Source organism: Saccopteryx bilineata, chromosome 5, assembly GCF_036850765.1.
Source record: "Saccopteryx bilineata isolate mSacBil1 chromosome 5, mSacBil1_pri_phased_curated, whole genome shotgun sequence".
NCBI classification, from domain to species: Eukaryota; Metazoa; Chordata; class Mammalia; order Chiroptera; family Emballonuridae; genus Saccopteryx; species Saccopteryx bilineata.
Window position 1 is genome coordinate 143948783 of NC_089494.1, and position 26712 is coordinate 143975494.

Here is a 26712-nt window from a genome sequence, read left to right on the forward strand (position 1 = left end):
GGATATTTATTTATTTACTTATTTATTTTTATTTTGTTGATTTTAAAGAGAGGATGGGAGGGCAGGAAATAGAGAGAGAGATAGGAACATCGATCTATTCCTGTATCTACCTTGCCCGGGGACGGAACCGGCAAACTTTGCACTTCAGGACAATGCTCTAACAATATATGCTTTCCAATTTAATTTGACCAACAGTTTTGGAGTACCTGTGATGTCACAGGTAACATGCTCTCTCTCAGCCCTGGGGCCTTAAAGCAAAATGAGATGAAATCGCTCTCCTAAACTGTTCAGAACCCCAGCCAGGGTGTGGCCATGATGAAAATAGGACTTTTAAACTATATTTTATCATCTACAGTTATGAAATCTAAATGCTAAAAAAAACTTAGTCTTTCGGGTGACCATATAAATACTTTTTTCCTCAGGCATTTATTTTCTTTTAAAATAAATATCCAGTGTAGGTTCACTTCCCCAGCTTTATTGAGGTTTAATTGACAAATAAATTAGTAAGATATTTGAAGTATTCAACATGATGATTTTTTTAAAAATAATTTTATTTTTTTAATAGGGTGACATCAATAAATCAGGATACATATATTCAAAGATAACAAGTCCAGGGTAACATGTCATTCAATTATGTTGCATACCCATCACCCAAAGTCAGATTGTCCTCTGTCACCTTCTATCTTGTTTTCTTTGTGCCCCCTCCCCGTAACCACCACACTCTTATCAATGTCTCTTAGTCTCACTTTTATGTCCCACCTACGTATGGAATAATGCAGTTCCTGGTTTTTTCTGATTTACTTATTTCGCTTCGTATTATGTTATCAAGATTCCACCATTTTGCTGTAAATGATCCGATGTCATCATTTCTTATGGCTGAGTAGTATTCCATAGTGTATATGTGCCACATCTTCTTTATCCAGTCATCTATTGACGGGCTTTTTGGTTTCAACATGATGATTTGATACATGTATACTGTGAAGGGATTCCCCCCATCCAGTCAACACATCCATCACCTTACCTATTTATGGTTTTTTTTTTTTTGGTGAGAACATTTAAGTTCTACTGTCTTAACAAATTTCAACTATAATTCAAACCTTATTAATCTAATACCTGCAAGTTTGTACCCTTTTACCTACCTGTCTCTATATTCCCACCTCTCTGTCACCACCTTTTTACTGTTTCTATGTGTTCAACCTTTTTGGTTTGGGGTTTTTGAGTCCACATCTAAGTGACATCATGCAGTATTTGTTTTTCTGTGTCTGGCTTATTTCACTTAGCCTAAAATCCTCCAGGGTCATCCATGGTCTGAGGCATTTATAAATGACTCCGAAATGTTTTTAAATGACAACTGATCCTCCCTGACAGCAAATTACTGTTTTATTTGTTCTACAGGTGATCTTATGCAATGAGTGGTGGTTGCATTAAATCCTTTTTAAGAAATTATCTCTTTTGAAAAGGCAAACAGCACAATCAGTGTAGCCTGCCTAAAAAGCCCAGAAATCAAGTTTTCTTTTTTTTACGAAAACCCTCAGCAATGATTTAAAAAATAAAATGGCAGAAATATGTGTCACAGTAGTTGCTAGGTGATATAACTGAGTCTTAATCTTTGTGCTAGCAATGGAATGTGTTTATTTGTTATAACCTATGACGAGCCTATTTGGTGCCATGAGCCAGGAGGATTGAAACACTTTAGAACCGCTGACTCATTTAATTCTCACAGTAGGAGAGTAGGAGAGCAGGAGATGTTTTGTAGTGCTGTTATCCCCATTTGGTAGATTAGAAAATTAAGGCACAGAGAGGCTAAGTATTTGCACATGAACAGTAAATGGAAAGGTGGGGCTTTGAACTCAGACACTCTAGCTTCATTTTGTGGCATTTTTATAAAGAATTCCAATAACCTGAGATCGTCATAAAACTAAAACCAATACCTATTCTGTTTGGTTCCATCCTACCTTCAGACTTCAGTTGGATTTTCAGGCGCTTGCGTTTAGAATCTTGAGTCTGTAATTGTTTCTCTTAATGCAGATGAAGAACTCTTCGTAGATTAGGTAGTATTTAATTGTAAAAATATACAGTATGCACACACACACACACACACACACACACACACAACGATGACCGTTTATTAATCAAGAAAGGCTTGATTCGGGCCTAAAATGACCAGTCGTTCTTCAAAAAGGGATATAAACAGTGCAGGGGTTGGGAACTAGGGAGCAAAGAAAGCTCTTACAAATCCAGGGCCCAGGGATTTAAGGCAGGCACTCGGCAGAAGCTTTCTCGCGGCAGAGGCGGTGGGAGAGGAGGCGGCACAACCCGTGGCTCTGCGGGGAGATGAGTCGAGTTCCTCGCAGGTCTCCTGGCTCCCGGGCCCAAGAGCACTGCGTGCCTCCGGGACAGCCTTTGCCCGGGACTGGGCGCTGGGAGGGCGGAGGGGCGTCTCTGCTTGCGGATCCGCGGCTGGAAGAGGGCGGGCGCACCCCCGCGCCCTTTGGGTACTGGGAACATCAGCCTGGGAGGAGGGGTGACTCGGCTAGGGCAGAAAAGATGAAGGCGAGGAACCGAGCGGCTGATGACCCCCCCCCCTCCATTCCTCCATCCCCCACCGGTCCCTTCTCCGCCGCCTCCCACCTGGCCGCCCACGGCTGCGGGACTAGGCGTGCTTCCAGGCCTCGCAGTCGCAGCCCGCGGTTTCTGCAGGCTGTCCCGGGCGCTGCCCTCTCCCTCCCCCCGGTTCGCCCTCCCTCCTAGGTGCCCGACGCGCTCATTCCTTGCTACTTGGGTCTGGGCGCGCCGGTGGGTTTGGCCAGCGCGGCAGCAGCGGCGGCGGCGGCGGCGAGGCGGGGGAGCTAGTGAGAGCGAGGGGCGGGCGCAAGTGTCTGTGTGAGTCACCGGTACCTGGAGTGCGAGCGACGCAGAGCGAGCGGCCCGTAGCCTGAGCGGAGCGCGGCCCCGGAGAGCGCAGCCACCCCCAGGCGCCAGGCCCCGGCGCGCGCCCACCCGCGCCCTGCCGCTCTCCGCGCGCGCCCAGCTCGCTGCTGCTCACCGGCTGCCACTCCAGACCCCAGCGTCCGGCGCCCGCTGCCCTCCCGCCGGCCCCAGGCAGTGCGGAGCTCGCCGGGGAATGTCACAGCGGCTCGTGGGAGCCCCAAATCGTTGCCACCCCCGGGAACCGCGACAATGAATCCCCAGTGCGCCCGCTGCGGAAAAGTCGTGTATCCCACGGAGAAAATCAACTGCTTGGACAAGGTGAGCGAGGGGCACCAGGCTGGCTGGGACCTGCGGGAACCGGGCTGCACCTGTTCCGAGAAGTTTTGACATCTGGGATGGAAAGAGACGAGTGGGTCTGAGTGTTTGTGTGGTCTTGGCCCCGGGTGCGGGCCTGCGAAAGAAAACGCCCCCGGAAATGTCAGAGTGCACACTTGGCGATAGTGTTGTTGGAACTGGGAGAAGCTTTTGTCCGGGTGCGGGTGGCGGGGGTGTGGGGCTGCGCCGGCCTCCGCAGAGCTGCTGCGGAGCGCGGCCCGGGAGCCTCGCCCCACACCTAGGGGCCGATCGGCGAGCCGCGCCCCTCCCACCTCCTCCGGTGTTCCTCACTTCCCTGTGCTTAGCGCCCGGAGGACCGGCCCGCACCCCGACTTCTTCCCCGCCCAATGCCTCCCGTGCTGGCGACGAGGTGGAGAGGCACATATATAGTAATTAATATGTCAGGGGCAGCCGCTGCCGCAGTGCTAAGAATAATCCCTCGGAGAGCCCCGGCTCCCCGCTGCGGGCGGGACTCACCGGGGCTAATTCACCCGGTTGGGAATTCCAGAGGAAATGGCTTTAGCTGGGTCGCCGCAGTCCGGCTCCGGGCCGTCCCCGGGCGTGGATGGAGTTGAATAGCCTGGGAGACAGACCCTGGCGCTATCCTGAGTGCTTGACAATTGAAGCCAGCCGGAGGTGGTCCCTGTGAAATCTGCGTGTGGTGTCAAAAATGCCTCATAAGAGCACGCCGTCATTCTGATAGTCATTCCGGACAGAGTCCACCCTCCCCGCAGTGTAGTGGAAACTGGACAGGGATGCGGGAACCAAGGGTACTTACCAAGACTGCCTTTTGGCTACGCGGCTTGCTTGGCTTTCCGGGGACAGTTATTTATCGGGATCTTACAAACATCGGTGTTTAGGCACTTTGAACTAAGTCGTTTTCCTTTTGAAGCCACTTCACAGGCCCCATTTCTCTGTTAACCACGCTCAGAATTCCTTCTGGCTGCTCAGAGAAGTGCAGCGTGTATAGAGCTGCGCAGTTCTTCTGTCTGAGCACGTACGTTGTGGTAGGGAGTCATTTAGAACTCAATTTTAGTAGCTGCCTGCTTTATTTACTGAACAGAGTAAGCAAACACATCCACTGTTACGTGAAAGCATTTTGTTGTCCTATTTTCAAATACAGGCAGGGACTGCAATGAACTACAAAAGTCTCCTTTCTATACCCATCCTGGAAAGAACTGACATTATACTAAAATTTTAAAAAATTATTTTTCAGTATTGGCATAAAGGATGTTTCCATTGCGAAGTCTGTAAGATGGCTCTCAACATGAACAACTACAAAGGCTATGAAAAGAAGCCCTATTGTAATGCGTAAGTATTGTCAAAATGCTATGCTGGGGTGGCACAGTGTCAGTGCATAAAAGTGAGTGGATCTGCCTGCTTTGAAGAATTGAGTCACTGTGTCATCCAGGTGTGTCAGCAGCTAACTACCTGTTTATAGCACATACTCTGGGGCATATACTTGGTTGAAGGTCATTACATTTGTCTTTTTAATGTGTAGGGTGATTTGTGTCTTCATACCAGAAGGTTAGTTTCGGAGGTTCACAGTGTTGCAGAGTTGGGATATTTGTTAGAAGCTGCAGAACTTAGAAACTGCGAATGTGTGGGCTCTGAAGTGCATGTCAAGTAGATTTCCATTTTAATCACATGGCAAATCTCATTTTTAATCATATGATGTTGCTAGACTGCAATTTCATATCTGGAACCTAGCTGCTACAGAAGGAGTCTCACTCACTTGGCCTTAGCTGAGACCACTCCAGGTATCCTGGAGCTTAAACAGGGAACCTGGAGCTTAAACAGGGAACTGAACCTGCTGGATTAGTAGTAGGTCTGTTGGTGGGGATTAAAGGAGGTAAGCTTTCTTTGTAGGCTTTTCTGTAGGTATGCTTCTAGCCTATAATAATAGCAATTAGTTAGCATTTATACAGTGCTTACCCTGTGCTAGGCCTTGTTCTTACTGAGTCACTTAATCTTTATAGAACCTGTGACTATTATTATCCCCATTTGACAGATAAAGAAATTGAAGCACGGAAAAATAAACCTCAGGAAGTGGCTCACTCAGACCCCTTCTTAGAGGCTGAATAATAGTTAAACATTGGCCAGTGCTTCCACATGGCCACCCTGCTGCCCTCAGGCAATGTTTCTCAACTCCTGTGAGCATCTTTCCACTCAGGCTGTTTTCAGCTGCAGGCCCTTGGCTCTGAATGGTGAACCTGCTCCCCGGTTCTCTGCGGGACCTGTGGTCTGGAGGAGGCAGAGGAGCTATCTAGCTTTTTGTCCTCAGAGATGAATTCTCCTTAGTTTTTGAAGCAGGTTCATTCAGGTCTCCTGGATATGAAGGGCCTGTGGTTAATTCATGCTTCCCTCATGGGAGTGTGTTACATAGACACTACATTTTTTTAAAACAAATGTAATGTGCCTGTACCTCTCTGATGAGGAACAAAAAAAAAAAAAAAAAAAAAAAAAAAATCTCTAGCTTAGTGCTAGACCGGAAACTGAAAACATCACATTATGGGGACATTGAACAGAATTTAGGACTTCCTTTCATAGGTGAACTCTGTAGATATCCCCTAAACTTATTAATGTGTTTAACCCTCCTATGTCATGCCATTTGCTGGGAAAATGTGAAGCAAAATGAAATTGCAGTGTCATGGTCTCCTGCTCCTCTTAAAGGGAGGTATAAATGATTGGTTAAAGATCAAAGGCAGGCATCAGCAACTGAAAGGGAAAGGGGCCTGACATCCATAAACAGGATAATGGTTCTTTGGTTAAAGGAAAGTGACCCATTCTTCCTGTGTGTGTTCCAGCTTCTGGCCTTCTTCAGTCAGGTTTTCTGGCCACGCCAGGATTCTTTATAGTCACCCAGCCTGGGGTTGAGCCTGGTGATCACAATGCCTTTGAGTGGCCTTGGTAGGCCTGGAGGAGTGAGAGGGGAAGAGAAAGATGGGAGAGAAAGAAGAGAAGGAGGAAACAACAATAATACAATATAATATTGAGAAAAAGAAAAGATAAAAATGAAAGGTCAAAAAAGAGGTGCAACTGAAGCACGGCCTTTGATTGTACTGGGCCTTTTGAAACTTCAGGGCCCATTGCCCTACTGTCAGTTTGGTCCAATTGAAAAGGATATCTGATTCGGCAGCAAGTCATGAGTGGCTGGTTTGCACTCTGGCTTAATAGTGAGCTAGTGCTGAGAACCTTTGAGATTCGGACCACAAAACAACAACACTCATTTTGTAGATAGGAAACATCCAGCTGTGTTGTTTCAGAGGTCAGAGTCTTATTTTTAATATTTCAGTTATGTGTAAATCAAATGCTTACAGGTTTTCTCTCTAAAATTTCTTGCATAACACCAGAATTTTGTTATTTGGTTTGGCTCGAATTTTTGGGTAGCAGCTCAGATTTTTTTGCTTAATATTGTGCCTAGTAGTCCACTTTATTGAGCAAAGACACAGGGGAAGACTAGAATTCATTGTTAGTGTGTGAAAGAATAGAGTTGATGGTTTAAATTTGTTTAATTTAGCTTTAACTTCATGGCCCATGCTTTCTCCAGAGAATGGAGCCTGGCTAAGTTGTAGATTCTGTCTGCTGTGAAGGTTCCTGGCTACAAAGCCCTTGTTCTCAACCCTTTATTTTTCCAAGGGCACAGGTGGCCATGTGCACTCGCTGGTCAAAGTGAATTATCCTCCAGGGAGCCTCTTGCCTCTGCTCTAATTCAGGTGGTTGCCTGTGGTCTTGGCTGGAAGGGCTGTCATAATTTCTCTGGGTCAATGGTGGCAAATTGATTCTTGGAAGCATACTGCTACTGAAAAATGAAACATTCTATGGCCATGTAAAGCAGTATTTTTCTGTACCTACTTAGGTTCCGGAGTCACATGCTTCAGTGAAAATTACTATTCTTCTTTCCCCGTAACTTTACATTGTGAAAATTTTCATGTACACAAAATGGTTGAAAGAATAATACAGTGAGCATCTGTATGCTCCATTGAGATTCAACTATTATTAATGTTTTGCAAGTTTGCTTCATATTTTTATCTGTTTATATGTACAAGAACTTTTGTTACTGTTGGTTCATTTGTCAGTTTCACCCATCAAGTGAGTTTCATATGTTGAGATGTTTCATCCCTAAAAATTTCATCATGCATGTGCAAAGAATAAGAAAAAATTTTTAAAGAACCACAGAGCCATTATCACACCTGAGAAAATTAACAAAAATTTCATATCTAATGTTCTGTTTATGTTCATATTTCTCCAGTTGTCCTAAGAATGTCTTTTATTTATTTATTTTTTTATTTTTATTTTTTACAGAGACAGAGTGAGTCAGATAGAGGGACAGACAGACAGGAACGGAGAGAGATGAGAAGCATCAATCATTAGTTTTTCGTTGTGACACCTTAGTTGTTCATTGACTGCTCTCTCATGTGCCTTGACCGTGGGCCTTCAGCAGACCGAGCAAGTTGCTGGAGCCAGCGACCTTGGGTCCAAGCTGGTGAGCTTTGCTCAAACCAGATGAGCCCGCGCTCAAGCTGGCGACCTTGGGGTCTCGAACCTGGGTCCTCTGCATCCCAGTCGGACGCTCTATCCACTGCGCCACCGCCTGGTCAGGCTAAGAATGTCTTTTATAGCTGTTTTCTTTCTTTCTTTCTTTCTTTCTTTCTTTCTTTCTTTCTTTCTTTCTTTCTTTCTTTCTTTCTTTCTTTTCTTTTCTTTTCTTTTCTTTTCCTTTTTTGTGACAGAGACAGAGAGGGACAAATAGGGATAGACAAACAGGAAGGGAGAGAGATGAGAAGCATTAATTCTTTGTCGTGGCACCTTAGTTCATTGATTGCTTTCTCATAGATGCCTTGACTAGGGAGCTACAGCAGACCAAGTGACTCCTTGCTCAATCCAGTGACCTTGGGCTCAAGCTGGTAAGCTTTGCTCAAACCAGATGAGCCCATGCTCAAGCTGGCGACCTTGGGGTTTCGAATCTGGGTTCTCTGTGTCCCAGTCTGACGCTCTATTTACTGCACCACTGCCTGGTCAGGCCTAGCTGGTTTTTTTTTAAAAAACCAGAATGCAATCAAGGTCCATACTTTACATTTAGTTGTAATGAAAATGACAACTTTTCTTGATTATTGGGTATTGAGTATTCTCTATTTCTACTGTCATTCTATTAATTGATAAAATCTCAGAATTTTTAGAAAGAGGACTTGCATAGCATTGTTTGTGAAAATAACATATATTTAACTTAAGTACGTTTAAAATAAATATTAAGAATACTGTATTTCTTCATGTATAAGATGCTCTCATGTGTAAAATGCACCTTAATTTTGGGATCTGAAATTTGAAAACAAATATATTAAATAAGGTTATTATAATCAAGTTTTATTCATCATAAAATTCATGCCACTCCTCATCTGTGCAAAAAAGTGGGAAATGCAAGTAAAAAAACTACAACCACTGTATAAGACACACCCAGTTTTTAGACCCCAAATTTTTCAAAAAAAGGTGCATGTTATACATGGAAAAAATATGGTATACTTAAAAATTTAAAAGCATAAACATGGACATTTAGGATTACATTAAGATGACATAAAGGCATTTTTTTTTTAACTTTTTTGAAAATGTATTTATTTATTTATTTATTTTAGAGAAAAGAGAGAGAGAGAGAGAGAGGGAGGGAGAGAGGGAGAGAGAGGGAGAGAGGAGGGGGGGAGGTGCAGGAGCATCAACTCCCGTATGTGCCTTGACCGGGTAAGCCCAGGGTCTTGACTCAGCAACCTCAGTGTTCCAGGTCGACGCTTGATCCACTGCACCACCACAGGTCAGGCAACACATAAAGGCTTTTAATTCTAATTGATACCTGAGGGCATTTTAAAAAATGGAATGAGGTAGTGAGTATTTTCTTCAGTTTAAATTTGTTGCTTGTTTATATTGTCAATGTCTTCAGAGAAGAAACAATTTGCCATTTGGTTTCCTGCAAAGGAGAACATGTATAAAATATAATTTACATAATATTTAAATTTTGATCTTTTGATAGAATGATCAAAGTATAGTACACACTGGATATAATATTGGGCATAATACACATTTAGTTCCCAGTACAGCAGTGCACACTGTTTAAATATTTAATACAAACTAGTCTTCTTGAGTACATGCCATGGTTTTGTAAGTCTTTATGTTTCATAAGCTGGCAATGGATTCTTCTGCATTCTCAGAGTCTTTTTCATCATGGAACTTGCAAAGAAAAGAGGACTCGGCAATATTTTTGTTGCTAAGAGGTGCTGAGAAAATAACACCAGATGATTAGACAAAAAACATAGCTCACATTTGTATGTGAATTTAGATGCCAAGTTAAACTATAAATGTTTTGCCACCCAACAAGCCACACAATGAAAGTAAACCCAAGGCCACCTGTCAAAGACCTAAATTATCATGTGTAAAAGTCAAAATTGCATTTCTTATGTGTTTGTAAAAAAATACATTTGTTCTTAAATTTATCTGAGAAATACTATCATTTTGAGATAACAATGGCAATGACTGGCCAGCTAATGTACCATCACCAAAGGTCAAGTAATTTTAGGTCAGGGGTTGGACTGGTTAGTGACACAATTTCTTATCAGGATTTTGCCAATAATTTCCTCAAATCGTCACTTCTGCGGAAATTTTGGGGGACTGAAGATTTGTCCTGACCTTCCCACTTGAATGTACCTGTATCTGTATAAATGTATCTTTACTTACAGGGTTGAGAGAACACAAATATCTGTTCGAAATATGTTTATTTATCCTAACAAATATGATTCTTCTCACCAAGTAGTTTGACTTACTATAATTTTGAAAGACTTTAAAAATAAAACAGTGGGAGCTGTGCATTGTGTTGACTTTTGCCCTATTCGTGTTAGTGTTCCTTGTGTATTTATTGACGGTCGGCTGCTTGGAAGATGCTGGGCTCGGTGCTCTTGCTATGAGCCACCTGGAACGGCCAGTGTAGTTCAACAGCCTGTCTGGAGGGTGAATCTAGGCCAGCGTTGCATTCTCTCTCATTTACCATTGCAATGGTGGGCACTCCTTGTTAGTGCCTTTGCTAAGGATTGTGGAAGAAATTGAAATTAAACCTGAGAGTTTTTCCACCACGTATTTCCCTCGTCTCAGTTTAGGCCTCCGAAACCTGGTTTTATAACACTCCAGACACTGGAGTTATCTCAAGGGGACTTAGGAAATTCTTGCTATTATGTTAGCTTTAATTACCTCAGAACTTCTCATGAAGGGCCCTGTGGTATAATTGGAATTTTAAAACAACACAGAACTGGATTTGAGTCCTGCACCACCATGTCCTCCTGAGCCAATCTCCTGATCATGAAGCTTCATTTGTGAAATGGAAATTGGAAAGCTTAACCCATTCAATGGTGTGAGGTTACTGCCCAGTGTGTGTCAGGGTCCCAGGCCCATTTCTGGCTCAGGGGACGGAAGCACTCTCACTTCCTTAGTGTTCCTTTCTCAAAACAGAGTGTGGAAAGGAGAAGAGGAACTATAGCAAGGAAATAATAGTCACACCTATTAAAAAGTTTATACCAGTGTCTTTTACACTGTGGGTTGCTACTCATTATACGGTTGTTTCCAGAACAGAAAGTGAGAAAGAAAGAGAGTAAGAGGGAGAGAGAGCAGGAGAGGGAGAAAGAAAGAGAGAGAGAGAATATCAGTGTACATTTGAGTAGTGAAAAGCAGTGGTCCCCAACCCTTTTTTGGGCCACGAACTGGTTTAATGTCATAAAATATTTTCACGGACTGGCCTTTAGGGTGGGATGGATAAATGCACAAAATAAAATTATGCGACCAGTGTAAAAACTGTGGCATTTTTAAATATAATTGTCAAACTTACGAGACAAGCATCAAGAGTAAGTCTTAGACGGATGTAACAGAGGGAATCTGTTAATTTTTAAAAAATAAAATATCGTTCAGATTTAAATATAAATAAAATGGAAATAATGTAAGTTATTTATTCTTTCTCTGCGGACCGGTACCAAATGGCCCACGGACCGGTACTGGTCCGCTGCCCGGGGTTGGGGACTACTGGTGAAAATAATACTTATTTTGGCAAACTTTTTTTTTAGTCCTATATGTAAATATGTACTGGATCATGATGTAAAAATATGTCCATTTGGCAATGTGGTTAAAAAAGCTTGAGAAACACTGGTTACATTCCATCTTTTTAACGCCCCATTGGAAGTTGATGGTAAGTGAGCGCTCTGTGCAGCCGGTTCGGGAATGCAGACAGCCGCTGCTTGTACTCTGTCCAGTCACACCCTACCCCACACCTGTCCTCCTTCAGGACTCAGCTGCGCCATCAGAGCCCTCACCATCCTACATAGGAACCACATGTTTACCTGGCTGCATCCCTTCTTGCTTGAGGTGACTCTGAGGGTGCCTGTCTTGCTCACTCCTGTATCCCCAGAGCCTGGCACTTAGTGCTCAATAGAGATGAGCTGCACCCGTGAGTGTGAAGGCTGTGCTGCATCTCACTCTGGTCCCTGCCTGTCCCCCAGTTCAGAGTGCACCTGGGCCTGGTTTCCCCTGGGGAGGCAGACAGATGGTGGGTGATCTAGCAGAGCTGGCCAGAGAGTAGGTTTTGAGAGCCAGTCTGGTGGCTGGGTGTCACAGAGTCTGAACACCCAGGTAAAATCTCTCCTTATGGGAGGGGCTCACAGTTGCCAATCCATAATGTGGTGGAATTTATTCTAGCTGTTTTCAGGCTCAGTGTCAAAATATATCTTTCTAAAAGCTTACTTATCAATACTCAATAATTTTCTTCTGAATTTAATTATAATTGGTAAAATAGGATAATAATTTTACCCAAAGGAACTTTATAGAAATTAAATGGAAATACACTGCTCACAAAAATTAAGGGATATTTCAAAATGAATATGAAATGATAAAAAAGAAGCATTTGATTGTTTTTATTAAACAAGAAAATCAGAAAAGCAAATGACAAGTCAAAGAAAGTTGTTTGATTATGCAAATGAGATGCAAAACCAACTTTTATTTCATTGGTGAAAATGCACTATACAAAAGGCTGAACGTACTGGAGTATCTGCACGTTCCCTAGTTTTTGTGAGCATTATTTGTAAGCCTTGGCACAACAAATGACATTTATTAGGTACCCAAATTTTAGTCTCCTCCCTTATTTATAATAAATTGAAAGTTATTTCCTAAGTCCCCCTTAAACAAAGTAGAAAATATCTCATTGTTAAAAGTAACAGTTTCTAAGGATTCAGAATATTGCCCTATGTCAGAGTTTTAGTTAGCAACAATTATAATATGCCTGGCTTGACTTTTTAGTTTTATAACACAGAGAAAAAATTGGGCCATTTGCTCCTTGACATAGACATGATGACAGTTTTGTTGTTAAAATTAAGTGATTGAAAGTGAGGGAAGGAGACAATTTGAATAAAATAAAAAGGTCCCAGTGTGTATGTGTGTGTGTGTGTGTGTCTGTATAATCATATCATCAATAAATGATATGATTCTCAGTTACCTTATTGAATTGATGATATTTAATGAATTTTAGTATCTTTTGAAATCATACCAGGAGATCATATTTACAAATCACAGATCGGGTTCTGTCACATTGGAAAATGTTTACAAAAGGTGTCTTCAGTGTGTAGTTTCCCTTTTTTTTTTTCTTTTCTGTTCTTATCTTTTCTTTTCTTTTTCTTTTCCTGACACAGACAGAGAGAGAAAGAGACCGAGAGAGAGACAGACAGAGGGACAGATTGGGACAGACAGGCAGGGAGAGAGATGAGAAGCATCAATTCTTCATAGTGCCACCTTAGTTGTTCATTGACTGCTTTCTCATATGTGCCTTGACCAGGGGGCTACAGCAGAGCAAGTGACCTCTTGCTCAAGCCAGTGACCTTGGGCTTCAAGCCAGCAGCCTTTAGGCTCAAGTCAGCGACCATGGGGTCATGTCTATGATCCCATGCTCAAGCCAGCGACCCTGCACTCACGCTGGTGAGCCTGTGCTCAAGCCGGGTGAGCCCGTGCTCAAGCTGGTGACCTCAGGGTTTCGAACCTGAGTCCTCTGTGTCCCAGTCTGATGCTCTATTGACTGTGCCACCGCCTAGTCCAGGCTGTAGTTTCCCTTTCTTTATGATGATGAATGTATTATCAAATGATGTCAGATTAGAAAGGGTTTGGAAATGAAGCACAGCAAATATCTTCCACATCACACAGTGAAATGCAAGGTTAATGCAAAATATAGATGTGGGCGCCTAAAGGAATATTGATTATGTGTTATGGTCTTATGTATGGTCTTATGTAAGAGAGAATGTCGGTATGTCTTCTTTAAACGTTTTTAGGTGAGTGCTTTACAAGGAATGGTGTTCCTGGGAATGTTAGAAGTGGTAGAGAAGCAGACATCCCCATGCCTGACACTGTCATCCTCCTGAGTTATAGGTCCCCTCAAAGCTCTGTTGAAGAGCAGGGGTCCCCAAACTACAGCTCACGGCCGCATGCGGTCCCCTGAGGCCATTTATCCCGCCCCCGCCGCACTTGCGGAAGGGGCACCTCTTTCATTGGTGGTCAGTGAGAGGAGCATCCTGTGCTCCTGGAGTATTGTATGTGGTGGCGGCGCTCACGTAGAGTACTACTTCCAGTGATGCGGGATGGATGCGTCACGGCTCCGGAAGCGCGTCATATCACTTGTTACGGCTAGCAGTGACAAATATGGAACCGGACATTGACTATCTCATTAGCCAAAAGCAGGCCCATAGTTCCCATTGAAATACTGGTCAGTTTGTTGATTTAAATTTATTTGTTCTTTATTTTAAATATTGTATTTGTTCCCGTTTTGTTTTTTTACTTTAAAATAAGATATGTGCAGTGTGCATAGGGATTTGTTCATAGTTTTTTGTTTATAGTCCAATGGTCTGAGGGACAGTGAACTGGCCCCCTGTGTAAAAAGTTTGGGGATCCCTGCTCTAGAGGAACAGGAAGTAAAATTTTTCCTCTGTACTCCTGCAGTTAGAGTTAACAGGACCTAAGCTTCTTGCTGTGTTAGAAGTGGGATCCAGAATAGTATTTATGAGTTGAGTACCCAGAACATTTCAATAACTTAGTAAAAGGGTTATTATTGATTCTAAAGGTCTGCTTGTGTATAGAACAGTTTTGCAGCCTCTCGCATCAAACCTAGATATGGGCCTAAGCAGCAGACAGGAAGTTGTGAGAAGGACGAGGTTTGAAGGGCAAGGGTTGTTAGTTCAGCACTGGAAACCCAGTCTTATTTTTATCTCTAGTCAGCAGTGCATTTTAGCAGAGTCCTTGAGGGAGATGCTTTGTGTTCTATTCCTGTTTACTTTCCTACACTCTCTGTTGACCCATTCCCAGTGAGTGAATCCTAGAAAGAGCTAAAAGAAAACTAGTGTGATGTGTATGCTTTTGAATAGCATCAAATCGATAAGTAGACTGGTAGTCTGTTATACTTCTGCTTTAGTTCAGCAGTCTAAAAAGCCGTTTAGCCCTGGCTGGGTGTCTTGGTTGGTTAAAGCATCATCCCAAAGCACAGAGTTTGCCAGTTCGATCCCATCAGGGCACATACAGGAACAGATGAATGTTTCTCCTCTCTCTCTCCCCCCCTCTCCCTTTTTCTCCCTCTCTCCCTGTTCCTCTCCCTCTCCTTCCCCCTTCCTCTCTCTCTAATATCAATGGGGAAAAAAGCCATTTGGACAGAAGTCCTTGATTAGCTCTTCTGATGCTCATTATCCATCAAAGGCAGGTTCAGGTCAACTACAGAGAGCATGAAGTGGGATATGGGGAGTTTGAGGGTTGCCTGCTGGTATTGAATTTTCTCTTTAAATGTGACTCTATTATCCATTAATTGATCAAGAGTGAACTACACCAAATTCAGAAGCATCGAGAACAGTGTAGAAAATGCACACGTCAGTACAGAAAGACACAGCAGCGACTCAGCATACAGCGATGGAGTCTGGATGTCAGTGCTGTCCTCTCCTGGCTGCTCTTCCCGTCACCCACAGCTGCCTCTGGAGCCTCATGCATCTCTGTTGTCTTTACATCCCTCCCCTTCATCCCCATCCTACGTATTCATTTCCTCTGTTCCTGCCTGTGTTCAGGCTTTCATCATATTTGGCCAGTGATCTCACCATTGTCCCTTAACTGGTCTCTCTATTCTAGTCTTTCTCTTTTTGAATGCTTTTTATGCCACCACGGTTATTTTTTGAAACCAAGGTTCTGGTCATACTACTCCCTTGGACAAACACCTCTGATGGGTCCCCACTGCCAGCAAAAAAATTGGGTTTCTGACAGACACCTAAGGCCTTCCATGATCCACCTACCTGTCCCCACCCCCTTGCATTTATGCTTCCTCTCTTCAGCCACACTGGACCGTTAGCTCTGATGCCTTTATAGAGTTTCTACCTAAGTCTCAGAATCTTCACCTGTACAATGAACATAATAATGGACTCCACCTCATAGGATTAGGAATTCATTCAACTAAATTTAGCACTGTTTCAGGTACATAGTAAAGAATTAATACAAATTAGATATTTTTGTTGTTAAATGTGACACAGTGATTTGACTCTTTACTCATGCTACTTGTATGCCTTCCTGCCCTTCCCTCTTTTAAAGTTACTTTCATCTTTTAGGTACACAGCTGTGGCAGCCTTAGGAAAGCTATTCTGAGTCTCTTAGTTATTGCACTTTCTCTGTACACTCATTGTGCTTTTTATACCTCAAGTATGTCACTTATCAAAAGGCCTCGCTTGGGCTGTGGTTGTGTTATTTACACTCTTGAGGCAGTTCCCAGGTGAGACTGGATCATGGAATTTCTTAGCCTGGTGTTGGAGGTGGGTTAGAGATGGAAGGTTCAGTCAGCTGCAAGGGCTTTGCTTCTTGAAGTGATTATTTCTGGCATGCATTTAAGGAGTTGAGAATGGGGGTTGCCCAGCTGCAGTGCATCTAATGCTCACTACCTGGAATTAATGCCAACTTCACAAGTTAGAAGTGTCATCCCCAATAAGGCAGCCCTCTCTTCAGATGCCAGACAACCATACTTCTGACCAACTGGTTACAAATTTGGGGATTCCCATCCCCCCTCAGATTTGATAATTAGTTAGAACAACTCACAGAACTCAGGAAAGTGCTGTACTTAAGATTATTGTGTTATTAGGAAGAATACAAATCAGGACCAGCAAAGTGAAGAGACACATAGGGCAGGGTCTGGAAAGGCCTTGGAGATGGAGTTTCTTCCCTCCACTGGCCCTGTGGAATCAGGATATGTCTCTACCCACACACTGATGTGTTTACCAACCAGGAATCTCTATTGAGCTTTGGTGTCCAGAGTTTTTATTGGAGTTTTATCACACAGGCGTAAGGACTCATGCTCATGTGATTGTTTTATCTCCAGCCAGTCCCCTTCCCCCCTTTACCCCTTCACCCCTCTGTTCCCTCCCTGAACAAGGTCCATGGCTATCACCCAACTCAAAGCCCCAGCCTGCTACTCACATGATTTCTGGAATGGCCAGCCCCATCCTGAGCCATCTTACTAGCATAACTCAAGTATGGACCAGGGTGCTCATGAATGACAAAGCTATTTCCAATTACTTGGGAAATTCCAACTATTTAGAGTGTGTCTCAAGAACTAGGGACAAATGCTAGTCAAATATATTATCTACAATAGATATACTTCTCATTGTCCTTACCACATGTACTATTTGAACTGTTGACACATGACTCTTTCTATCTTATTATGACAAGATCTAAAATCTATCATATCTATTTGGTTAATCAATAGAAGTTGGGTAAGACATAAAAACAGTATGCTGCTTGCAACAGGGGGTGGGTGGGAGGACCTATTTGTGGAAGGATCCTGAATATAATGCTCTAGATTTGGTTTTTATAAATAAGCAAGGTTTTCCTATTAGCAAATTACATTGTTGAGGGTACGAATGGTCCCCAGTGCCTTTGTATCCTCCAACACCTATTGTGTGCTCAACAAATGTCACCCAGGTGGCACACAGTGCCCAGCTGGCTTTGTGGAGGGCACAAAGAGCTCCTTTGACTATCTGAGTGATGCAGCTCAGCTTCAGGCATCCTTAGCTGAGAGCAGACACAACAGGACAACTAGGTTTTTCTTCCATGAGGATCCTTGTGGGGTCCCAGCTGGAGCTGGCCATCCTTGGACTGATAATACACATGAACAGTAGCTACCATTTCTTCTGTTTTGGTGAAATATTGACATTGAGAGCTAGATTACTGGTCACAGATGTGCTTCTGAACAAAGCATGACAAGAAGAATGGGGCCCACAAAGGTGGTTTGTGAAAATCACTTTGTTACATTGATGTTTATCAGAGTCGTATCAGTAACTCCTATGTTTTAAGACATCATGCCATCTGCATGTTCACTTGCATAGCCATATATTTTTTTCCCCTGGAAATAAGAATGTTTTATTTATTTCCTGAACCAAATATAACCAGGGAATGAAAAGTCTTTACATTGTCTTATGAAAGCACTTAATTTTCTTGGGTGGGTTTCTTGTCTTTCCTCTCCAGATTTCTAGAACTTCGAAACCAACCCGGCGAGCCTGTGCCTCCCCCCTGCCCTGCCTCCGTCCGCCCCTCCACCGCTTCCTCCCGCTCCTCCCCCCACCACAGAGCTGTCATTTGCCACTGACTTAGTTCTCTCATTTTCTAAAATTAAATGGAATTCTAAAATTTCTAAATACTTAAGGCATATAATAATTAGGGTTATTCCTGTCAGGAATAAAAATACTATATTAGATGCTGAAAAAGAGAAACCCTGTTTAGAGGGTTTGCCTCTGTGCCTGCCTCCCCTAAGGTTAGTTAGGTTACATCAGATTTAATTATCTGGGAGTCAGGAATGCTTTATTTGTGTGTGTCTTATGTCATATGAACCTGTGAGGCTGTGTGGTTAGGAAAGGCCTCGTAATTTGTACACAGGGGTGGCTGCCCAGGAAGTGTCCTGCATAGTGACAGTTCGACATATGTTGAAAGAAAAGCATATTATTTTTTCTTTATATAGTGAGGGGCATGTATAATAGACTCTGAATAAACATGTGTGGATTGATTTTTTTATTTTTCCAGAGAAAGGCAGGGAGAGAGAGAGAGAGACAGATGGGGGCGGGGGACATGGAGCTGCTTCTGTATGTGCCTGTCTGGGGAATCCAACCAGCCACCTCCAGCTCAGGAGGGTGCTCTAACCCACCAGGCTAGCTGGCCAGGGCTTAATATTTTTCTTTTTTAAAAAATTTTATTTTCAGAGAGACAGAGAGAGGAAGGGAGAGAGAGGGGTGGGGGAAGGGAAGCATTCATTTGTTGTTCCATTTAGTCCTGCACTCATTGGCTGCTTCCTGTGTGTGCCCTGATCAAGGATCAAACCTTCAGCCTTGTTTTGGGATGATTCTCTTAACTGACTGAGCTAACTGGCCAGGGCCTTGGATTGAGTTTGAAAGGATATTTATTCTGAAGGGGGTACAGCGGTCCTATTGGATAGCAAACCTCCTAACTCTGGCATCTTTCTGTGGTGTATGTACTGGTGGGTCATGAGAGTTTGCTTCTCAGGATTTAAAAATTAATTCCCTGGCAGGAGAAAACAGGTGGTAACATAAAAGAAGTACCTGAATGGAAAGAGGATCAAGTAATCCTCAGAAGAGACCAACAGGGGAAGATTTATGGCCCCACCCATCCATACCAATGCCTAGACACTAACAAAGGTTGGTAGGATCCAGAAATATTGCCAGTGTGTGTTGGAGGCAGGCTGATAACTAAATTCTGGCAACAGAGGGGCTTCCTGTGCTGAAAAAAAAAAAAAGGAACATGTCTAATAGCTGGGTCTGTATATAGAAAGAAAGAAACTTGAAGGTGAGAAAATAATGGAGAACACTCGGGTGAGGATGAAATGGAGGAGAAACAGAAGTGGCCCCGCTGCAGGGCAGATCGGGGGCTCGGGCAGGGAGACAGAGAACTGAGGAGACGCAGCGTCTTTGTGTGTGGGCGCAGAGGCGGGGCTGTGGCCGAGGGGGTTTTGATGAGATAGCTTCTGAAAGTTTGAAATAGGATATCAGTTGGTATTTTTAGCTGTAGTTTTACTGTTTTCAAGATGCTCTGGAGTTAATGTGGCCAATAAACAAGGATTAATTAGTGATATAGTAGTTGTAAGGATTTTGGAATAAGTAGTCTTCGTTATCTTTAAAGTTTATGGGAGTGAATGAAGGAATAAACAGTAGACTTTAGGTAAGCCTATTAGGAGTGTATGAGACTTATTTCACTTAGCATGATTCTCTCAAGATTCATTTGTGTTGTTGCAAATGGCAGTATTTCATCCTTTCTTATGGCTGGGTAATATTCTGTTATATATATGTGCCACAACTTCTTTATCCAATCATTCATCATAGGACACTTAGGTTGTTTCTATGTCTTATCGATTGTAAACGATGCTGAAGTAAACATAGGGATGCATATATTTAGATGAATAAATGTTTTCAAAGTTTTTGTGTGTATACCCAGAAGAGGAATATGAGCTATATAAAACAGAAAGCAACAAACAAAAAACTGAAACAGACAAAAAACCTCATAGACACTGACAGCAGTGTGGTGGCTCCGAGGGGAAAGGGGTGGAGGGGAGGGTGAGGAGGATAAAGGGGGTCAAATATATGGTGACATAAGGAGACTAGACTTTGGGTGGTGAGCACACAATGTAATATACAGGTGATATATTACTGAATTGTATACTTGAAACATATAATGTTACTATCTAATGTCACTCCAATGAATTTAATAATAAAAAAAGAATGTATGAGGAGCGAGAGGGGTCATGTATGTTCAGGTAGCTCTAAGTCATGAGAAACCGTGAGGCAGGAGCCAAGTCGAACGTGATTCCCCTTTCATTCCTGGTGACGAGAACAGTTCTTGGTCCACAGTTCTCCTGTAGTAAAGATTTACTGAATAAACAAAAGAAGGAATAAGAAGAAAGGTGCCTCAGTGAGATAGAAGACTTTGACAAAGTTCTGATTAAAAATGTATAAATTATTGCATCTTGAGAGAAAAAGGGGAATGCTTCTTAAAACAAAGACCAAAAATACAGAAAGCAACTTAGCATACCCCTTTCCTCGGCCCTGGAGCATCCGAGCTCTGATGAGTACAACACGCAGTTTGAAAGATGGCAAACTGAGAATTAAAAAAAAAGCACAGACAGTAAGAATAGGATTGGGGAAGCTAATGGCCAGTGCTCAGACTGGCTTGCAAAAATTTGAAAGACGAAGACACGAGAAAGAAAGATGAACTGTGGCTTGGGAGAGACGCTATGATAATAAACCACAGCAAAGGAAAAGTAGAATTATTAAATTTCTATTTAGCTTTCATTCTTTCAACCAAGAAGAAAATATTTATAACTAGAAAAGATCCATGAACATTATTAAGAAATTAAAGGTCAGGAGAGCGAATATATACTGCTCACAAAAATTAGGGGACATTTCAAAATGAATATAAAGTGGTAAGAAAAAGAAGTGTTTGATTTTATTTTATTAGAAAAGAACATCAGAAAAGCAAACGACAAGTCAAAGAAAGTTGTGCAATTATGCAAATGAGATGCAAACTCAATTATCGTGATTGAGTAGCAAGTGACATATCGGTGGGGTGAACAGAAGCATGTCAAACTGGACCAGAGTGCCACACATTGACTGCATTGACTGTTCAGTGGGATGTATGGTCACCCAAGACTGGCAAAACACACTGACAGCCATGGGGCAGGACAGGGTCAGACTGTCCAGCAGTTCCTGTGGGATCCTCTACCACTCTAGCTCCAGCGCAACTTCCAGCTCAAGAAGTGTTGTGGGAGGCATTGGACGGTTTGCCAGACGTCTTCGCAGTGCATCCCAAGCACATTCAATGGGATTCAGGTCTGGAGAACGTGAAGGCCAGTCCATGCATTCAATTCCTGCCTCCTGAAGCATGTTGTTGACGAGATGCACACAGTGGGGCCTTGCATTATTGTCCATGAAAAGAAAATTATTTCCAACTGCTCCAGCATAGAGTACCACTATAGGGTGCAGGGCCTCATCTTGATATCTGACAGCAGTCAGCGATCCGTTTCTGATGACGTGGAGGTTGGTACGACCACCAATACTGATGCCAGCCCACACCATGATTCCACCACCACTGAAGGAATCCCTTTATCACATGAAATGTAGATTCTCCCATGTTCCTTGTTCACATCAGATCAGGACATGATGATTGTCAGGCTGCAGACTGAACTGTGACTCATCAGAGAAGAGGACAGTTGACCACTCGTCATGGGTTCAATGACAATGCTCATCAGCCCACCTTCTATGGGTTCTACAGCATTTAGCAGATAACAGAATGCCTACCATTGGTCGCTGGGTCTGCAGTCCAACATGATGGAGCTGATTTCGGACTGTCTGGGTGCATATCCATCGTCTAGTGGCAGCAAGAAACTGTCCCCACAGTTCTGTTGCATTGCTGTGCCTGTTCCTTCTTGCCAATAAGGTCAAGTATCAGTCATCTCTTGCTGTTGTGGCAGATGGGTGACCCTGCCCTCGTCTTCTTTGTACTGTGCCAGTCTCTTCAAAGCGATTCCACAGTCTGCTAATCACACTTTGGAATGTTCCAAGTGCTGTTGCCACTGTCTGTGTTTGACCAGCTTCAAGACGTCCTATTGCTCTCCAGGCTTTGCATTCGGGCAAATCGTGTCGCAGGGGCATTGCAAAGGCTGGGAAATGGCAGGATGTGCACTTTCAAGATCAGGGAACATGCAGATACTCTGGTATTTTCAGCCTTTTGTATAGTGCATTTTCACCAATGAAATAAAAGTTGATTTTGCAACTCATTTGCATAATCCAACAGCTTTCTTTGACTTGTCATTTGCTTTTCTGATGTTCTTGTTTTAAAAAAAAATCAAATGCTTTTTTTTATTCTTTCATATTCATTTGAAAATATCCCCCAATTTTGTGAGCAGTATAGTAAGAAGACATCAAGCCATTCTTTATGGAAATAAAAGAAGTTCGAGTCTCTAGGTCCAGATAAGAGGCATCTTAGGGGACCTGGGAACACTCTGTCCATGTGGTCCTGGAACTGAAACCAGAGAGCCGTGGCCCTTAAAAAGGAGAGGAGATGTGGTGGGCGATATAAGACAGTGGACTCAGGTGCTCTGCTGAGTTAGTTACCTCGCCATCCTGTGCCTCAGTTCCCCCATCTGTAAAATGGTGATTCAGTGTCAGTTCGCCTACGGCAACATGAGGAGGCTGTGTCTCGTCATGGTAATAACAGTACTTACTACTTCTGGTGACTGTAAGGAGTAAATCAGATACAGTTGGCACAGTCTCAAGACCATGTGTAAGTTATAGCATTATTGTCTGTTCTCTTTGAGAAGTAATCTGCAAAAGAGATCTTTGAGAGTTTCAGAGATGGGAAAATATTCCAAGTTTTAGAAAGGGGAAGAAAATAGATTGTAGAAATTACAGCCTAATAAATTTGATATTAATGCCTGGCAATAGTCTCCTGTGGATAAGTATAGAGGTGGTTTGTGGGGCATTACAGATGAAAAGTCCTCATAGCTTCTGTACCAGTTTGCTAGGCCTGCCAGGTGCCTCAGCAGATATTGTCTCACAGTTCTGGAGGATGGAGGTCTGAAATTGAGGTTGGCAGGGGGTCTGTCCTGAGCCTCCCTTCTTGGCTTGTAGGTGGCTGTGTTCTCTCCATGTCTCTCAGCACATCGTCTTCCCTCTGTGTGTCTCTCTGGGACCAGCTTTTCCCTTTGTCATCAGGACAGCAGTCCTATTGGATTAGGGCCCAATCTAACAACCTCCTGTAACTTGATTTCCTTTGTAAAGACCTATCTCCACATAAGGTCACATTCTAAGGTACTGGGAGTTAGGATGTCAACATATCTTTTTTTAGGGGGACACAATTCAACCCATAACAGGTTTAGTAACAAAAGTCAAGCATAGCAAAATTAGCCTTATTTTCTGATGGTATAGAGAAGGGAAACATACACAGTGAATTTTGAATTTTTAAAAAAAGGTATTCAGTGCTGTTAATTTCATAAATAAAATTTATGGTGAGTTTGATTCTCCTCTCTTTCCCCAAAGGCACTTAATTTAATCTGTATTTGAATTACACATTGGCCACAGTATCTCTTTTCGTCATTTGACAGATATATTATCTGGACCTTACTACATATTATTTTCAAAGTATAATAACCTTCTTCTCTTCCACTGAGGACCTTTACTTTGTGACATTATAAGTTTGTGAAACAATTATGAAATTGTTCCCTGAAGGACTGTCTTGATCATAGGGGAATGGTATTAAAATATTTATAGGGAAGTAAATTTTATTTTCAAATGGAAAAGGCCAGAAGAAATATGGTTAAAAATTTTGTAGAGCCTGACCAGTGGCAGTGCTGTGGACAGAGCGTCAGACTGGGATGCGGAGGACCCAGGTTCGAGACCCTGAGGTCACCAGCTTGAGTGCGGGCTCATTTGGCTTAAGCACAGGCTCACCAGCTTGAGTCAGGGTCACTAACTTGAGCCCAGAGGTTGCTGGCTTGAGCCCAAAGTCGTTGGCTTGAACAAGGGGTCACTCGCTCTGCTCTACCCCCCCCTCCCCCAGTCAAGGCACATATGAGAAAGCAATCAGTGAACAACTAAGGCGCTGCAACAAAGAATTGATGCTTCTCATTTCTCTCCCTTCTTGTCTGTCTGTCCCTCTCTCTGACTCTCTTTCTGTCTCTGTCAGAAAAACAATTTTTTTTAAGAAAAAGTTGCTGTTTTTATCACTTTATTTTAAAAAGGAGGGGAAAAAAAATCTCATGACTCTGACCTCACTTCTAGTGCCACTGAAGGACCCTGATGTGGGAATTTATAATCATACTATTTCTACAATTTAGAATTTACATTTCAATTTCATAATTTAAATATTTTAATAAAAAAACTTCTTAGATGGCTTCACTTTCTTAAAACTTCTCTAATTGTTTCATTAAACAATGAAGAATTGTATCTGTGTTTCAGGAGGCCATTGAGTAGACTTACTGTTGTCACCTTGGTATTTATGTTGAGTATTGAGCTCCTAAAACGAATGTATACTTGCCCGCAGCTCGGGGAGCCTGGGATAAGGCCTGTGTCGGTCCTGGTCTGTGCTCAGTACAGGCTCCCCGGTCGGCCTGTTCTCCCAGGTGAACTCTGTTACCAGATGGAAATCTTATCCCCTCATTGAGTTCATGTGTATTCTGAAGAAAACAGTGTTCCTCCTCCAACCTCTCACTCTCTGACTTTGAAAACAAATCCCAAACACACTCCTCCTTTTTCATTCTCATAATCAGATCTTAACTTTCAATGCTTCCCAACACTGTTGATGTTTTTATCCTGACTTAATTTTTTGGTCACTGTTTTTCTACATGTATACATGGCTGCACTTGGTTATAACCCCATCGACAAGATGCCAAATGGAAAGTTCTTCAGGCCTTTAAAAGAAGGACCAAGCTCCTTCTCCCCAATTACATGACTATAATTCTTCCTCCCCCCAAAAATGAATGCCTTTAGATTTCTTTCCCTCATGGTTCCTGTTGTTCCTGTCTGTTTTTCTGACTTGAGATATGCAGCCTTGTGGTATGATGGACATCCCCCCCCTTTCCCAAGTGAGAGGAGGGGAGATGGAGAGACAGACTCCTGTGGTATGATGGACATCCCCCCCTTTCCCAAGTGAGAGGAGGGGAGATGGAGAGACAGACTCCTGTAGTATGATGGACATCCCCCCCCTTTCCCAAGTGAGAGGAGGGGAGATGGAGAGACAGACTCCTGTGGTATGATGGACATCCCCCCCCTTTCCCAAGTGAGAGGAGGGGAGATGGAGAGACAGACTCCTGTGGTATGATGGACATCCCCCCCTTTCCCAAGTGAGAGGAGGGGAGATGGAGAGACAGACTCCTGTAGTATGATGGACATCCCCCCCCTTTCCCAAGTGAGAGGAGGGGAGATGGAGAGACAGACTCCTGTGGTATGATGGACATCCCCCCCCTTTCCCAAGTGAGAGGAGGGGAGATGGAGAGACAGACTCCTGTGGTATGATGGACATCCCCCCCCTTTCCCAAGTGAGAGGAGGGGAGATGGAGAGACAGACTCCTGTAGTATGATGGACATCCCCCCCCCTTTCCCAAGTGAGAGGAGGGGAGATGGAGAGACAGACTCCTGTGGTATGATGGACATCCCCCCCCTTTCCCAAGTGAGAGGAGGGGAGATGGAGAGACAGACTCCTGTGGTATGATGGACATCCCCCCCCTTTCCCAAGTGAGAGGAGGGGAGATGGAGAGACAGACTCCTGTGGTATGATGGACATCCCCCCCCCCTTTCCCAAGTGAGAGGAGGGGAGATGGAGAGACAGACTCCTGTGGTATGATGGACATCCCCCCCCCTTTCCAAGTGAGAGGAGGGGAGATGGAGAGACAGACTCCTGTGGTATGATGGACATTCCCCCCCCTTTCCAAGTGAGAGGAGGGGAGATGGAGAGACAGACTCCTGTGGTATGATGGACATCCCCCCCCCTTTCCAAGTGAGAGGAGGGGAGATGGAGAGACAGACTCCTGTGGTATGATGGACATTCCCCCCCCTTTCCAAGGGAGAGGAGGGGAGATGGAGAGACAGACTCCTGTGGTATGATGGACATTCCCCCCCCCCTTTCCAAGTGAGAGGAGGGGAGATGGAGAGAGACTCCTGCATGTGCCCTGACCGAGATCCACCCAACAATCCCCATCTGGGGTCGATGCTGATGGGACATGCTTGCAACTGAGCTATTTTCAATGCCTGTGGTGGAGGCTCCGCGGAGCCATCCTCAATGCCTGGGGCCAACTTTGCTTGAACCATTCGAGCCATGGCAGCAGGAGGGGAAGAGTGAGAGAAAGATAGAGAGAGAGAAAGATTGGGAAGAGGGGAGGGGTGGAGAAGCAGATGGTTGCCTTTTCTGTATGCCCTGACTGGGAATTGAGCCCAGGACTTCCACATGCTGGGTCGATACTCTATCACGGAGCCAAGTGGCCAAAGCTATGATAGACATTTTTGATTTTTCTAAAAATCTTTGTTCCCAAGTAGGGTTTCTGGGCCCCACTTGTGACTGTAGTGAACTTAATCTAGTTTCTAAGAGACAGCAAAGACAGGTGCTGGGAACCCACTGCACGTCAGTCCTCATTGTACAGTGGGATTGGTTGCTGCAGAGGGGTTGATTGGGAGAGCAAAAGAGAAAGACCGCGGGCCTTCAGCAGACTGAGTAACCCCTTGCTCAAGCCAGCGACCTTGGGTCCAAGCTGATGAGCTTTTGCTCAAACCAGATGAGCCCGTGCTCAAGCTGGTGATCTCAGGGGTCTCGAACCTGGGTCCTCTGCATCCTAGTCCA

General features: G+C 43.7%; 1 protein-coding gene across 2 annotated transcripts in view; it reads left to right on the forward strand.

Annotated features, from left to right (window-relative positions):
- The first annotated feature begins 2910 nt into the window (after positions 1 to 2910).
- Positions 2911 to 26712, forward strand: part of NEBL (nebulette) — a 501273-nt gene continuing 477471 nt past the window's right edge. Inside the window, exons 1-2 of one of the 2 annotated variants that reach the window (XM_066233817.1) lie at positions 2911 to 3249; positions 4523 to 4617. In XM_066233817.1, coding sequence (XP_066089914.1) covers positions 3181 to 3249; positions 4523 to 4617 — 164 coding nt within the window. In that variant the 5' untranslated portion in view covers positions 2911 to 3180. The remainder of the gene's footprint in view (positions 3250 to 4522; positions 4618 to 26712) is intronic. The other variant, XM_066233818.1, reaches the window with a different exon arrangement.